The sequence below is a fragment of the Vigna umbellata genome, chromosome 4 (assembly GCF_029865625.1).
Source record: "Vigna umbellata cultivar VRB3 chromosome 4, Vumbellata_1.0, whole genome shotgun sequence".
NCBI lineage: Eukaryota > Viridiplantae > Streptophyta > Magnoliopsida > Fabales > Fabaceae > Vigna > Vigna umbellata.
The window spans coordinates 37,416,809-37,432,905 of NC_142168.1; the positions used below are offsets into that span (position 1 = coordinate 37,416,809).

At 29.8% G+C, this 16,097-nt stretch overlaps 1 protein-coding gene across 1 annotated transcript; it reads right to left on the reverse strand.

Annotated features, from left to right (window-relative positions):
* Window positions 1-4,687: 4,687 nt before the first annotated feature.
* LOC124840345 (transcription factor MYB16-like) lies at window positions 4,688-7,481 on the reverse strand. Its single transcript, XM_047316382.2, has 3 exons — window positions 7,195-7,481; window positions 6,923-7,052; window positions 4,688-6,169 (listed from the first exon to the last, which is right to left on the reverse strand). Exons 1-3 carry the CDS (start codon window positions 7,325-7,327, stop codon window positions 5,206-5,208), a joined length of 1,227 nt encoding a protein of 408 aa, XP_047172338.2. The 5' UTR covers window positions 7,328-7,481; the 3' UTR covers window positions 4,688-5,205.
* Between the last annotated feature and the right edge of the window lie 8,616 nt (window positions 7,482-16,097).

Sequence of the window (16,097 nt, forward strand, 5' to 3'; positions counted from 1 at the left end):
AAGTTTTATTACAAGTTTTACATTTTTATTTTTCTCTAAAGCTTACATTATCTAGACTTTTTGTTTGAAAACGAAAATTTTTATTACAGGTTTTCAGATTTTCACTTCATGGGTGCTTTGGTTTTCCTATGGTTCTATTTAAAGTATAGTCTCAACCATAGGGAACAAATGAGTCATGTGTGACCTACTCAACTAAGGAATCTTACAAGATATAATCAATAATTAAGAATCAAGCACAAGAATAATCTTTGGAGGAAAAACACACCAATGAATAAATTTATACAAGAACTTTAATATATATAGTTCAGTGTCTCAATGCCTACATGAATAAATATTTATCATGAATATTATTACTCAACATATAATTTTTTAGCAAAAAGGTTATAAATAACAAGTATCATAAAATCGTATGATCTTTTCTATATATGTATAAGTAGTATAGTTGCTTCTACTATGATAACCTAGATTATTCATGAATACATATATATGTCCCATGTAGTCTTTAATCTTGGATTCTTAATTGATGTTTATGCTTTAACAAATTGTTTTAATTAAAATTTGTTATAATTGAGTTTATTGAGCATGAAAAACAAAAACATGTTAAATAACTTTTATGTTCTATAAATGTTCTTTGGATATTTTGAGGCGTGTCACTACAGTTAAGTTGAACTCATGGAGGTGTGAAAATAAATTGGTTAAAGCTTCATAACACCTTAAAGATAAAGTCAAGAATAGAAAATAATCAAAACAATGAGAAGTCAAGTTAAGCACTACATATGAAGGCAAGAAAAACATGAAAAGGTGGAGAAATTTGGCCAAGCCAAGAAGAGAGGGAATGATTTTTACAAGTAGCAAAGTTAGGATAGTGTTAAATCTACATAACATATCAACCATATGAGTCCAAAGGTTTTTAATTTTAATTGAGAATTTACTTTGATTAAATTTAGAAACTTTCATGTGATCGAATGCGTTTTTGCCAACAATTGAGAATGTATTTAGATTAAATTAATGAAGAATATACTTTGGTTAATTAACTTTTTACTTTATATAAGAGGTAAAAGAATAGACATATTTAGACATACTAATATTTAATTGTGAATGTAATTTGGTTAATATTGAAAATGCCAACAAATTAATTGAGAATGTATATTGATTAATTTATATTTATCTCTTTTCATTTTTTTCTAATTTTATTTCTTACTTTAACTTACTCTTTTGTTAATTAATTTTTTACTTGTTTTGTTGATCTTTGTCTTCTTATATTAATTTTATTTTATTTGACTAACCCTTTTGTATAGTTTTTATTAAAACTAATTTGCTAAGAATCAATTCCATGTTCATTGAGAAACGACTTAAGATTGATTTTTCCTCAACCCAAAAGGGGCAAAATCACCATTGATGAAGCTTGAAGACCCAAGCAAGAGTTGAAGAGCTTCCAAGCACTCCAAACAACCTCTAAGGGCATCTCCCAATCGCTATAGTTGAAGAATGAAGTGTAAGACGAGAAGAATCCCCAAAACCTCATGAGAAACTTTCTTAAATAACCCATTTTGACATAACATCATCACTGCTCAGCTGCAAATTAATGCCACTAAACACAATTCCGTTAGCAAAACTGACGCTTGAGTGCCACTTTTGTGTCGCTCAACGCCATTCCTGTTGGCCTTCTATCGCTTAGTTGTCGCTCAAGCCCAGCCAGTTTTACAACATTCTAAAATTCAAGTACTTGCGTGATTTCAAAGGCGCCCAACATGGATATTTGCTTCAAATTGATATTTTCTTGTTCCAAAACATGCTTCCTTGAGTTCTTGCTTAATTTTGTCCACTAAAATTGCTTCCTATTCATTTAATTCCCACACTCAAATAAAGAGATTTGAGGAAAAATAAACATAAAACAACTAAAATACAAAACACATTAAACTTGAGGATAAAACAATATTAAAGCTAAGAAAACATTGATTTATTCATGACAATAGACATACAAAAGTAGGTAAAAATGGACGTTATCACCTTCATTGAAGACTAAACAGAGAATTAAGATTGATAATCGTAGAAGAAGATGAACACAACGACATCATTTTGAAATGTTTTTTCTTAATTTGCTTTTTTAAAAATGCGAATTTCACGTCACTAATGCCACACCATTTAAAAATTCATGTCATCGTGCCACGTCAGCTGGCATTTAACATCGTTCAGTCAATTTAACGGTAGGGGTCAAATTGCATCAATTTTTCACAAATAGGAACCCAATTGAGATACAAAATAAGTGATGTACCAATTTGAGACAAATACCCAGAAATAAGGACCTCGTGAATGATTTAACCTAATATTTAATTGAGAATTTACTTTGATGAATAGTAAAAATGTCAACAAATTAATTGAGAATCTACATTGATTAATTGGAAAATTAAATAATTAATTGAGTGATAATCCTTAGATAATTAATGAATCCTACTCTAGAAAACATTGGAATCAACTTATATTATTTATTATTATTTTTGTCTCTTTTTTATATTTTTAAAATTTATTTCTTGCTTTCATTTACTATTTTGTTACTTAATCTTTTACTTATTTTGTTTCTCTATATATTTTTTTATCAATTTTATTTTATGTGATCAACTTTTTTTGTATTATTTTTATAAGAACTAATATGTTAAAAATCAATCTCGTATTAGTTGGAAGAAAACTTAAGATTAACTTTTTTTTCTAACTAATTTATTAATTACTGACTTTGTAATAGGTAACTATAGTAAAGTAACATTAATTTGATCGCATGAACGATCGGCTTATATATCAACTCTGAAGTCAGTTGTCCATCTAATTCTATATGAGTAGCCATCCACATCTCATAGCAAGAAGGTGGAGATACAAGGTCAACAAGCTCTAGTTCTACTGCCCGTGCCTTATGCCTTCATAAGGCATTGCCTCGAAAATGCATACCTTTGTGAGGGTAGGTGGGTGCACCATTCAATGTTTTTCATTCTTCGAAGCAAATAAAAAAATTAGACAATAAAAAATTTTAAATACAAATTTATGTCATTATAAGAATGGTCAGAAACTAACCTATCAAGAATCATCCATTCGATTGGCATGAAATTGCATCCAATCTTCCTCACTAATTTGGTACTTAGACATAGGGATCAACATCTTAATGCTTTCCGAACACATTCTCATATCAAGAAAAACCCCTCCATCTTATGGTAATGACAAAAGAACCATTCTTTCTTACCATCTTAGTGTTGAGAAGGTCGCCAATTTTGCTATGCAAATAAACATATGAAAGTTTAATCAATAAAATATAAATATAAGCTAATAATGAATTAACTAATATGGAATTCACATACATATATGTATAAGTAAGTCATATTATGTTTCATCTAGCAATGATAATACTTTTAAAGTAGAATAGGACCTCTACGAGTTATAGCTTAATAATTTAAATGCTTAATTCAGCTTGTTCATTCTCATAAAAGAAAAATAAATAAATAAAAGACCCATTCAACACAAATTATAGGGATTATCCACCTAAGTTAGTGGATATTAATTATACTTAGATTCTGAATTTGGGAGTGCATACTATACTTAGATTCCTAGTTTGGGAGACTAGCGTAGCTACTAACTTTATAACACAAATAAAATATAAATCAATTTTATTACCATATCAATTGTTAACCATACAATAAAAAAAGCCTAACAACTCGACTTTCTTCTAATTTATTTATAATATAATATTAATTATGATAAATTTTCTTAAGCATAACTAATATATCATAATTCATATATTTTGTTATTATCTTAAAGAAAGATATCAATGTTATGAAGTCTCGGTTTAACTTATACACCTCATTTTAGTTTTATTCTAATTCTCTTATTGACTAATTGGACAACCTTATAATAAAGCTCTTTCTTCATTAGACTAGTTTAACTCACAATGGATGAAGGTTTGACCATGTCAATACCTCATCGAGAGATGATTTACTGACTAATAGAAAAAAAGATTGTTTTATCCAAATATTCACACGTAATATTGTCATTAAAAAGCTAAAGAAAATTATCTATTATAGTTAACTTACATAAATTAAATTATAATAAAAATTAAAAAAAAATCACATTCTATCAAATTTAACAATAATGAATATATGATAGGTAAATCAAAGAGTTCGGTTTAAATTTAAAATTAAACCAAAATAAAGACTCTTACTATTTCTAATCGAGATTTCATTTGCAAAACCTTAATACTTATAAAATAATTTCTTAAACAATATATCTGAAGAAGGAGGAAATTTCCTCAAAATAAAGAGAAAATGTATTGGTTCCACCTTGATAAAGTATGTGTGACAACCAAGCAAAATAAAGCTGTTCTAAAGTTTTAGCAAGAGAGAGTGCAAGAGGAACTACATAGAATTAATGGGAGATGATAAAAAAGTGTGATAATGGTAGAACTGTATAAATTTAGTTTGAAGATAAGGTGAAATGGAAATTATATAAACATTAAAAAGCAAGAATGCGACATGAAACCAACAGCAATAAAGTCCATACTAAATGTTTCCTTTATTGAATTTTTTTGTACACAGTTAAACACCGGAAAATTAATTACTTGGCGTAAAAGTCATTTAATTCGCAGACACACTTGTCTACAATAACTTTGACTACAGATCCAATTGCACATTCTCCCTTCAGAAAGATCAAAATCAAACCCAAATCCAAACAAATTGATATAAACATTTGATGCTGGAAACGACCAACCAGTGAGCTGTTTTCCAAAACTAGGTATCAGAAAATTACAATAACACACTTCCAACGGAAGAAAAATATAAAATAAAAAAGAAAAAATAAAAAAAGAGTCTCTGTTAAAGCATCAACAAAAACCACTATATGGAACTCCACATATTTGTGTGAGCATGTTCATTTCATGGTGATGTGGGAAGAAAAATCAACCATTTCTGACTTGGGTCATGAATTTCAGGAATATGCAGCTTCTATGTGACTCACACTGTCATAACCCTTTCCAACACGAAAACAAATGCTCCTGTGTTTGAATTTTCACTTCATCTTGTCGCATGAATTTGTGTTTATCTCGTTAAAAACTTTGGCCCTATAAAAATTGTTGTAAGTGGTTGTGATGAAGTAAGAGATAAACATAACTTTTCACCCAACAAAACTAGGTGAAAATTCAACCTTTGATGATCCATTCCTCACCTAACATCAGAACATAGGAGAATTAGAAGGAGATGAATTCACTAAATTAAGGATGCTGTTCCAATAGTTGTTGTTATCTTCGTAAAAATCACTGTGACCGGCGCTACCACCGTCACCATTGTTAGACTCTCCTCCACCTTCCGACGACAAACTTGGATCTTCCGAGTTTGTCTTAAGGAGAAGATTGGTGAAGCCTTCTTCAACAATGTCATCATGTGAGCCATTGGTTCTGAGAGTCTCGTGGACCCACGTGCCCTCCATGGCCATTGTGAACTCATGCAAACCAGAACTGAAAGTGTTGATAGAACTATCGTAACCTTTCCATTCCTGCTCACCCTCTTCTTTCACAAGAGAAGAAGAATTACCCGAACTTCCCACAAACTCGATCATAGGCATTGCGTTATCATTGTTGTTGTTATTTTCTCCTCCAATCGCATTCATAATCGGTGGTGCATTCTCAGAGAAAGATAACGTAGAAGTAGGAGACTCAAGGTCCCCACTTACCCCAACCGTGCTTGCAATGGCGCCACTCCCTTCACTGGACTTCAACCAACCTCCGTTGTTCCAAGCCTTGAGGACGTCAAGGGAGGACCGCGACGGCGGGGGCGGTGGCGGAGGTGGTGCTTCTGGTTTATTATTGTTGAGCACTGAAGCTGAAGTGGATGCAGAAGATGATGATGCAAATGTAGAAGAACTTCCAATTTGTTGCTGAAGTGAATGCGAACGTAGCTTTGACTCTCTCACTAGTCTTGCTTCGGCTTCAAGTCGAGCACTTTCCCACTGGGCCATGTGGCTGAGGTTTGCAGCGGTTTTGGATTGACCATCACTGGAGAGAAGTGCATCGTTTTTGGGTTTGTGTGTGACAGGGTCAATTCCCATTTTTGTTAACCTTTTCTTAAGATGTGTGTTCCAGTAGTTCTTGATCTCGTTGTCCGTTCTCTTTGGCAAGTGTGTGGCTATTGCCGACCACCTGAGTACAAAGACAGCACAACCATAGTGCAGACAACGTTAAATTAAACCCTAGACCAGTATTCCAAAAATACTACTAAATCAGATTACTGTTTCTTCTTTTTAACTAACCACTATAAAAAACGTGAAAGAGAACGAGAAGGGTATGTAGTATGCATTAGATAATCACATAGATGATGGCTACATGCCATTTTGATTATGGCAGAAGATGTGTATGACATATATGTTTTGCAATTAAGATTGGCCTCGAATAAACCTGTATGTCAGGGAAAAATTTATGGAAATGGCACAGAGGACAGTGTCTAATTTTTTATTTTTTTTGTTGGGGGAGAGGGTTGAATAGTTGGGTGAAGAAATTGAGAGGTCATTGCATTTAAGACATTCTGCTGCACAGGAAGGGCACAGGAACAGAAAAGAAATTATAGCTCCACACGGAAAATGAATGAATGAATGAATGATTCATGTAGTTACTGAGGAGAGAGTATGAGAGAATAAAATATGAAGTTGAGGTCAGTGTGTGAAATACAGTGACATGATCCATTATAACACACTGTCATTTAGAAAAACAATGCATCACTTTCACATCTTCAAAAAAACCCATAATGGGTCTTGAGTTTTGAACATTCTTAATGTTACCCTTGCTTCTAAGAAAAAACTCATTCAAAACAGTTTCCTAAGATTTCAAGCCTGAGCAAAAACACTTGGTTTCAAAACTGCAAAAACAACATAGCACAAACAAAGATTCCAAACAAACCTGTTTCCTAAGAGGGCATGGAGTTGAATGATGGTTTGTTCCTCTTGCAGACTGAACTTTCCTCTCTTAATATCAGGTCTGAGATAATTGGTCCATCTCAGTCTACAGCTCTTGCCACACCTCTGAAGCCCTATAAACACACACACACACACAACAGCACAAGGAGTTTCACTTCAACATGATCTACATTGCAACACTACACAAACATGTACTTACACATGTTGCTACACACTACATAAGCAATATTACACCAAAAAAACAGTGTGAAGTACCAGCTTTTGCTGGCAAGGCACGCCAGCTTCCATGACCATGTTCTTCAATGTAAGCTAAGAGCTTCTGATCTTCTTCCGGAGTCCATGGTCCTTTCTTTAAACCTACCTTGTCGCAGCATGGTGATCGTCCCATTTGCAAGTGGAAACAAGCACTAAAGACTGTAGTAGCTTTTGCTCTTACTTATATAGCACAACGAAGGGAAGAAAGAAAACTATGGTGTGAGAGAGATCAGTGAGAGAAAGAGAGAAGAGAGAGGGAGAGAGAGAGTGAGATGGAGTTAATTATAAATGAAGAGATAGGCATGGAAGAAAGGTCAGCGGCATAAATGGCATAATAAACTAAACTAAATTATAAGGTACATGTTTGTGGACTATATCGTTACAAGAGTACCCTTCTCTACCAACTCATCAATTTTATTTTATTTTTTGGTAGTTATGTTACTCATAAAATTTCTATTAAAATAATCATGTGATTTTTAGGATTTAGACACCGTACGTTTACATCTAAGAATGATTTGTTTAACAAACAGTTTTATGTTGGATCATTGTTGTGTGTGAAAGATTGTCATAGTTGCTAAATATCTAAAGTCATTGTTTTTGATAATTCTGTGGATAATCTCTTTTTCAATCACATGTGAAAACTTGTTGGACTTAAGTGAGATTAGTTTATAATTTAGTAAATTAGGAATAGTTTTGAGATGACAAAGAAAAAAACATGTTTTGACTATTAGGGTAATTTATGAATTGTATAATCTTAAACTCAAATTTTACTTCTTTACACCATATGTCCTTAAAATAGATGTGGGTGATTAGGAAATGAGAATTTTATAAACTACTTTAATTTCAACTCTTAAATAATACGAAAGTATAACTTAAATAAACCTTCAATCAAAACTAAAAGACTAGAAATGAGTCAGATTCCTAATCAGCTAGTAAGAAATGAAATGAAAGTATTTATAGATTATCATATATGATATAATATGGAACTTTTACATATACCATGAACCCCCTTCAGTAAAATCTTTCTGTCCAATTATATATTTCTTATTTACATAATTTTAAAATGATAAAATTATATATAAAAAATTAAACTTCATTTCACTCTTTTTCTCTCAATAAAAAATAACATGTTTAAAGAGTGACACTTGAAATATTATAACTCATTTACACAAATAAATTTACAAGAATTAAAATCTTAGTGAAAAATACATGTAAGAAACAACACTCATCACCTAAATCACCTAGATACAGTGTAGTATTATTCTAGCATATTATAATTAGAATTCAAATAAAGATAGTATGTAGAAATTGAGCTTATATAACAATTTTGTTTACTTTATTTCACTTAAAGTAACTGCTTCACGTTAGCAATAGGAATTCAAATACAGACAAATGATTTTAATTAAAGGAGTGTAATTTAATAAAATACTTTATGTATAATGGCTATTATATTAAAATATTCTTGGTATGACATATTTATATATAAATAAAAAATATTGAGAAATATAAATGTATTGGTGGAAAGATTGATACGAAAGGAGTGGACTGTCTTTTCTTATGAATTTACTTTGGGTAGAATTTTGAAGCCATAGAGCAATGAGCTATGCCAAAGTTATTATAGCCATAATTTCTAAGTGATACGTCATCTAGCTGTATTTATGGCATGGCTAAGCCCAGTTTTTAATTATTCATCATACCATTCCTTTTCAGTTTTTTCTTTTTCTATATCAACCAATATCAGTAGGGAAGTACTTTTTTTACAATTACTCTATTTATTATTATTCTCTTTACATCAGTCTTAATTATGATATATAGTCCACACTAAAGTTTCATATGGATTTGCCTGAAAAAAAAATAAAGAGTGGAAACTTCAAATTGGTAATTCAAAAATGTTTTTAAATTGATTTGCCTTTGACTTAATTTAATCTAGGTTGAAAAGGCTGAAAAATTTAAACTTTATTGAGACGTTGTTCATTTTAAAAACTTAAACTGAAAATAGTCTTTTTTAAAAATGAAAAAATCCTTATCAAATTTATAGAAAGAAGTGAACTAGTTTTTTCTAATTATTTTTAGACTCAAAAAATACTTCATGAAAATAATTTCCATCCTAAGAAAGTAAGTTGTTTTCTTAGTTCTAGTGGTTCCTAAAATAATTGAATTCTCAAATATTTCTCTTTTTTTCATGTGAAAAGTCACAATAGTATTGAAAAACAAATACATACATACCATAAAAACCTTATATAATGTGTATATACCAAGCTGAATCACGAGTTATTAAGTTCAACACTTAAAAAATTCAATTTGACTAATGAAATAACTAAACTATAAATGATTAACTCTTAAGCATTATCATTAAATCATTAAAAATTGAATGGGAAAAAGACTATACCTTTGTTTTACCCTCAAACATTAATTTTTTTTGTGCTTTTTCGTAAGTTTGACCAAAAAGTTGAAACCATAGTCTTGTCAGTCCTAAGTGATGTTTGAACAATAGAGTCTTCATAGCAATCAAGAATTACTGCTAAAAATTGGAGATATCCATTGGAGGTCGGCTACAACCTACCATGAGAGTACTTCCTTAATTCACTTTCTGATGTGTGTTTAGCTTCTGTTTAATTATGCACTCTCAATCCAAAAGTATCAAAGTGCAATAATTTCTATCAAGTTATATAAATGAGAATAAATATTATTAATATATTTTCCAATACATTCTTGTTCCTTATTTTTTTTAGTGATATTGTACGTTATTAGAAATCATTTACCTTGATTTTGCTTAATATTAATATCGTTATTGTACTTTCATTCTGTATAGATTAAAACACTTCAAATATTTCATAAATATGTATATAAAAAGTATACCTAGTACTAATAAAAAAATAAATTTCTCTTTTCTGCTTAAAAAAATCTAACCATGATAATATCTTTGTTTTTTTGTATATGATCCAGACATCACAACTGCACTCCATCTCTTTAATTTAATAAGGTTGGTTTGCTCTGAAAAGACTATTTTCAACAACAGTATAACTAATTAATTTCTGACAGATTATTAAGTTAAAATTTAATTTATTTTCAAAGTTGATAGTTTGCTTGGTATCTAATTTAGAGAGAAACAAGAATAGAATATTCCGTTGTAAGAATTAAGTGCAGCAAAAATCAACTAAAGATAAATGAGTATAACAAGCATTTTTTTTTTCTAATAGAAATTTGTGATAAAATTTAATTCAAAATGAGTCAAAAAATAAATTTTACGTTGGATGTAATGTTTTGTTTCTTAGGTAGAAAAACTCATGAATCTTTCTTGGTAAAAAAAAAAATCAACATAGTTAACATATAGTTTCCTATTAAACAACAGACAAAAATAAATATATCTAGCATGAGAAGAATTTTAGAAAGAGATGATGGAAGATTTCGAATTATCCAATTTACACTTAACAGCTTTATCTAAATTGAAATTGAATTTAATGAGAGACTATGTTTTGTTTTTCTTTTTTCTTGTGTGGTGACAAAAATGTTTGAATATTCATATTTAATGTCCAACAGTAACTGAAACAAGCTTTTTTTTATTTAAAAAAAGGAAGAAGGAATCTTGAACGTAATCAATTAGTTTGCTTTGAGTTTGATGATTTTAGAAAGCACATCTCCAAATGTGCTATATATTAAGAGTAAAGGAGAGATGAGATATAAGTAAAAGAAGAATTTTAAATGATGATAAAAAAAAAAGGATTTTATTTAAGGTTGGAAAATAGAGAGATGAGAAAAGTGGGGTGCCAGAAAAGGTTGGCACTTAATAATAGATTGAAAGAAGGAGAAGAGGAAGAAGAGAGAGGAAAAAGAAAGAAGAAGAAGGAAGAAGATAGGGGTGTTTTGGTAATTAAAGAGAAATAAATGAGGTGGGGGCTCTAGGGTTGCGAAGGGGTATCTTGAATGATTTGGTGCATGAAAAGACAAAAGAAGGGTCCCGTGATGAAAAAAAAGGGCTAAAATAGAAAACTTAAATGTGTGTGGTGTGGGATGGAAAAAAGTCTCATTGGAAGGACAATGGGGACAAGCTCCTTAAATTTTATCGTTGCCAGCTCTAAGCATCGTAATGGTCCAACATAGCCTTAATGATCCCATTTAATGTGTAACTATTACACTTGTCAAACTGATTCAAGTTCCACATGCTTCATTTCTGACAAAACACAATCCTCTTCAACATTTTTCACTTCCATTCTTCTTTCCTTTTACCCACCTTCCCATCCAACCTATCTCTTACCACTTTCTTTTTTATCAATCATGTTACGTTACTATCCCTTTTCCTATACTTTCTTCATCAATAAAATCATCATCTATCTAATCATATCATTAATTCAAAATATTACATTGTTTTCTAATTTTTAGTTTTAATACTTTCATAATATCTTTATATATAATGGTATTATTATATAATTGTCTTATCAACGTTTCTCTACACCCAAACAGTCAACTCTTTTACAATAAGAAAACATTTTAAATCTCTTAATCAATTACTCTTTATTTGGTAACTGATTAGTCGTCAATGTAGGACCAACCGATCACTAAAACCAATGTAAAACCATTTTCATAAATCTAGCATGTTTAGTAAAGTAAAACATACTTATGACTTTTGAGTCGGAATTGGTCAATCCTACTAATTAAAAATTTATTTTGAAACCTATAAATATAAAGGTAAGGTGGTTGCATTTATTATAAAGTTAATACTTAATCGATCAAATTTAATTAACTAACTTGAACATTAGAGTATCTTTAACAGGTGCACCTCCACTCGGCTTGAAGATCAAACAAAGAATACTGATAACAATGATAACCAGAATCGAAAGTAACGCAAGAGGACCAACAATTAGGTATAGATAAATAGTTCTTGACTTTACTATCCAAAATATTATCTAAGAAAGTCTCCATATCATTCCGTCTTTTACAAATTAAAATTTATTTCAAAAAAAATTTACTATTTTAGGATTATTATAGTTATGACTGTATTATTGAAATTTAAACTGAGTTTTATGATGTCATTAAAGTCACTAACTTCTTTAACATTTTAGTATTAGATAGGTGTCATTTTCAATATATATGATCTTATGACTTTGCAAAAACATGTATTATTTTATAAAAGAACATTCAAAGTGTTTCAATATTTATATATTTCTTGGTTAATAATAATATAAAAAAAAAACTTATGTTAGGTTACTAGCAACACATAATGATTAGAATTTACAATCTTCTTTGTCCAACTATCTCAACCCATGATTCTTCACAGTAACACACCCTATATAGACTATAATTCAAAGATAATGAAAATTTAGTGCAAGCAAAGAGTAAGATACCTTTGTGATATGATGCAACCACCAAGATATCTGAGAACAAACTTATCTCAAGAGTAACTTAAAAACTCAATGGTAATTTGAGATCACGGTGAGAAACAATCTTTATGTAGATAAAAGGAACTTTGTAAATATTTTTTATAAGTGGGTTAGAGCATTCTAAATATTTTACTATTAATATATATTTTTTTGCCGATAAAAAAAAACTTAAAAACTACTTTTATACATGATAAAAATAATAACCGTTATTTATCGAATTTATCCTGACGGATCAAAATAAAAAGGCTTAAGTCATTTTGTTTTATTCTTAAAAATCATTGTTGTTTTTACATGATTAGGAGATTGATGGATGTTTGATGAATGACGATTTAATGAAATCATTTAAAGAAGTAAATAACTAAAATGACGAGATTGAAGTGACGAAAATATAAGTATAGATTGGTGGAACTTGGTAAATGTTAATTAGAAATACTAAGAAATTCAGTTAAACTTTTGCAGTATGTAATTAATAAACAATATTATTGTGATGAACATGGATGTGTTCGATCAATAATGGAATACCCAACTTACTACATTCTACAAGAGTACTATAAGAGACTAAAACCGTTAAAGTTACTATGGAAGCCAATGATGGAATCTTCATCCAAGAAGGTAAGCTTTTTTTATATGTTCGCTTTTTCATTAGTGATTCACATAAAATAAAATTCGTCGATTGATGTTGTTATGGCCAATCAATCATCATGTAAACTTCCTTACGGTTTTACTTTTTGAAAGGCTTATCAGAAGGTGAAAGAAATATTAAACTATCTTAGGTTTCAACTTATAAACGAGACTATTAAATTGGTAGGTACCTAAATACCCAATCAATGTCTAAAAAAATGATTAGTATGAAGGACTCAAGGGATCGAATGTTTGGTTATCGATCCCATGGTGGACGTCAATATTCTAATTTTGAAGTATATAGAGTAATATCGTTGGTGTCAATCACCTTACATTTGAGGTGTTTGTTCTTTTTAGAATTATCACTGTTTTATCCTTAAAATGTATTTGGGAGTGTGAAAGGAGTATTTAAATTATTTTAAACTTTGACTTCTAAATAATATGAAACTATTTTGGATGTGGTAAAATTATAAGGTAATAATAATGATATTTTTGTAATTTTTTTTTGTATAAAATAAAGAGAGAAAAGGCTGGATAGATATGTTTTTTAATCTATTACATGTACTTAACAGTGAAGCAAGAGTAACTCCAAATTCTTATTAAGTTTTTTATGTTATTTGTCTATTCAATTTTCATAATACATTAACGTTTATATATTAAAAGAAGACTTGACATATTTTCAAACATCAAAATAAGTGTCTATAAATATATCGGAAAACATAACAGTAAAAAAATTAAATTTGAAAAAACTCGAGTCATGCACCTATAAGTTAGCAAACTTTTGTAGTTATTTTTAAGAAGTTCATCATTTAAATTTATTTGCTTTCTCATGTTTTCTCTGTTTTTATAAGTTATAGTTAATGCAAAAGTGTGTGACACATGTGAGTTTGGATTCTTGAATGTGAAACTGAATTACATTCATTGGTATCTTTCTCATGTCACTATTGTTAAATAATTGTTAAGAGTATTTAAGAGTTAATTACTTAAAAGTTAAACTCAGAAAAATTATAAATACACTTTTTTTTCTTAACATACCCAAGTTTTTCTTTTATAATAAGATAGTGACAAAATTGTTAAATTTCAAAATGAACGATATATACATTATGCAAACTGACTTATAATTATAATAGAAATTTGGTTATTATCCTATAAATCGTTCAATTGTATTTCGATTTCAATAGCGATTCATTTTTATTTTTTTTGTGCTTATTGCCTTTAATGTGATGAAAAATCAATTAATTGATCCTAAATCCAAGTATCTTATAACTATATTTTCAATTACCACTATGTGGACTATAAGCATGACAATTATTTGATCCAATTGACTTGTTTTTAATGAAGTCTTTGAGAGAGGTTAATTTTCTAAGTTACACCATACTAATCACTCACACAAATTAGCATTTGGTTCCCACGTAATGTAACAACAACTTAAAGAAAAGAAGAATATAAATAAAATTATCTTTAATAAATCGTTGTGGGTATACATGAAATAAATTTTTTGGGTTGTAATAAAAGTTTGGCTAGGTCCTTTTTAATGAAAACAAAACCTAAATGGAAGCATAGCCTTAAATCTCAAAATCCGTACTTAACTTGATAAAGAAACTAGCAATGGACGAACGCTATTGATCGTACAAGTGGAAAAACAAGCTATCGATTTCAATCATTTATGAAGATGATGGCAATGCAAAAGGAAAAATTAAGTTTTAACAACAAAGCGTATGATCGTCAAATTAGGCAAGAAAAAAATAGCTTATGTGGGTCATGAATTCATTGAACAACGACCAATCAAAAAGGTAAATAATCAAATCAAGCTCTTATTATTATTATTATTTAATTACCAAGGTTGTTAGTGTATGCATGAATACTATTATTATTACTTTTATTATAGCATGTCTTTTTCACAAGAAATTTCTTCCAACAATGTCATAATCATCATGTGGTGACATCGACTTTTGAGGGTTTTAAAAACTTAACCACGAGTAGGTTTGAGTTGGTGCTAATTTCACGATCACGAACATGATTATCTACTCATTGTGTTTCCATATTCACAACAACACACATATGATCTCACATTCTTGAAAAAAAAATATTAGGGTTTGCTAGGGTTCAATCATGCATCTTTTAGGTGTTCCTCAAATATGTCCATCCTAATGAGGGAGCAACTTTTTCAATGTCACCCACAAAATGGTGTTTTGGTGATAGAGTGATTGCAACACATAACTTTAATTTAGTTAAGTTGTTTTAGCTTGAATAGGAAAGAGAATCCATTAAACCCATTTGAGTAGTAGTACATTTTGTTTAGTCTTTATGTTAATGTAAAGCGGTCATGATTTATGAGAACCCTTTTGGATTAAACATTTTATTCCTACCAAAGAGAGGCAAGATCCTATGGACATGAAAGTTTAGGTAAATTTTCCAAGTACCTTGGAGAACCTCCTTGCTTAGGTCAAATCCAATATTAGAAGCCATCTTGGAAAAATACAACATATAGACATCAATTTCATCCCATGGCTAGGAAAGTAGGTAGCTTTAGTATAACCCACTCTCTTTTCTATTTAATAAAGTGCATAAGCTATACTTAATTTTTTCTTTCATGCCCTACATTCAAACCACTTACACCATTCAACTACTACTTATAAGTTATAAATGAAAACAAACTCACCAAAAGAGAAACCTATAATACAATAATAACCATATTATTTTTATTGCTAACTTCATGTTGTTTTCGAAAAATATGCCTAATCGTCTTTATGTAAATTTTCTCATTCAATCATATATATTTTCGTATAATGCCACTTCAATTAACTATTTGTTAGGAAGTAATTTGATATTTAAGTGCCTTTGAATTTGAGAATAATAAAGTTTTTAGTGAAAATATTACTTTATCTCTAAATCTGTAAGACC

What these genes read in the sequence shown, in the direction of transcription:
- LOC124840345 (XM_047316382.2), bottom strand. Translation starts at nt 7,327, where the DNA reads ATGGGACGATCACCATGCTGCGACAAGGTAGGTTTAAAGAAAGGACCA. An exon ending in TGCCTTGCCAGCAAAAGCTG is followed by an intron (nt 7,053 to 7,194) that starts GTACTTCACACT and finishes GTGTGTTTATAG; the next exon opens with GGCTTCAGAGGTGTGGCAAG. An exon ending in CATGCCCTCTTAGGAAACAG is followed by an intron (nt 6,170 to 6,922) that starts GTTTGTTTGGAA and finishes CTTTGTACTCAG; the next exon opens with GTGGTCGGCAATAGCCACAC.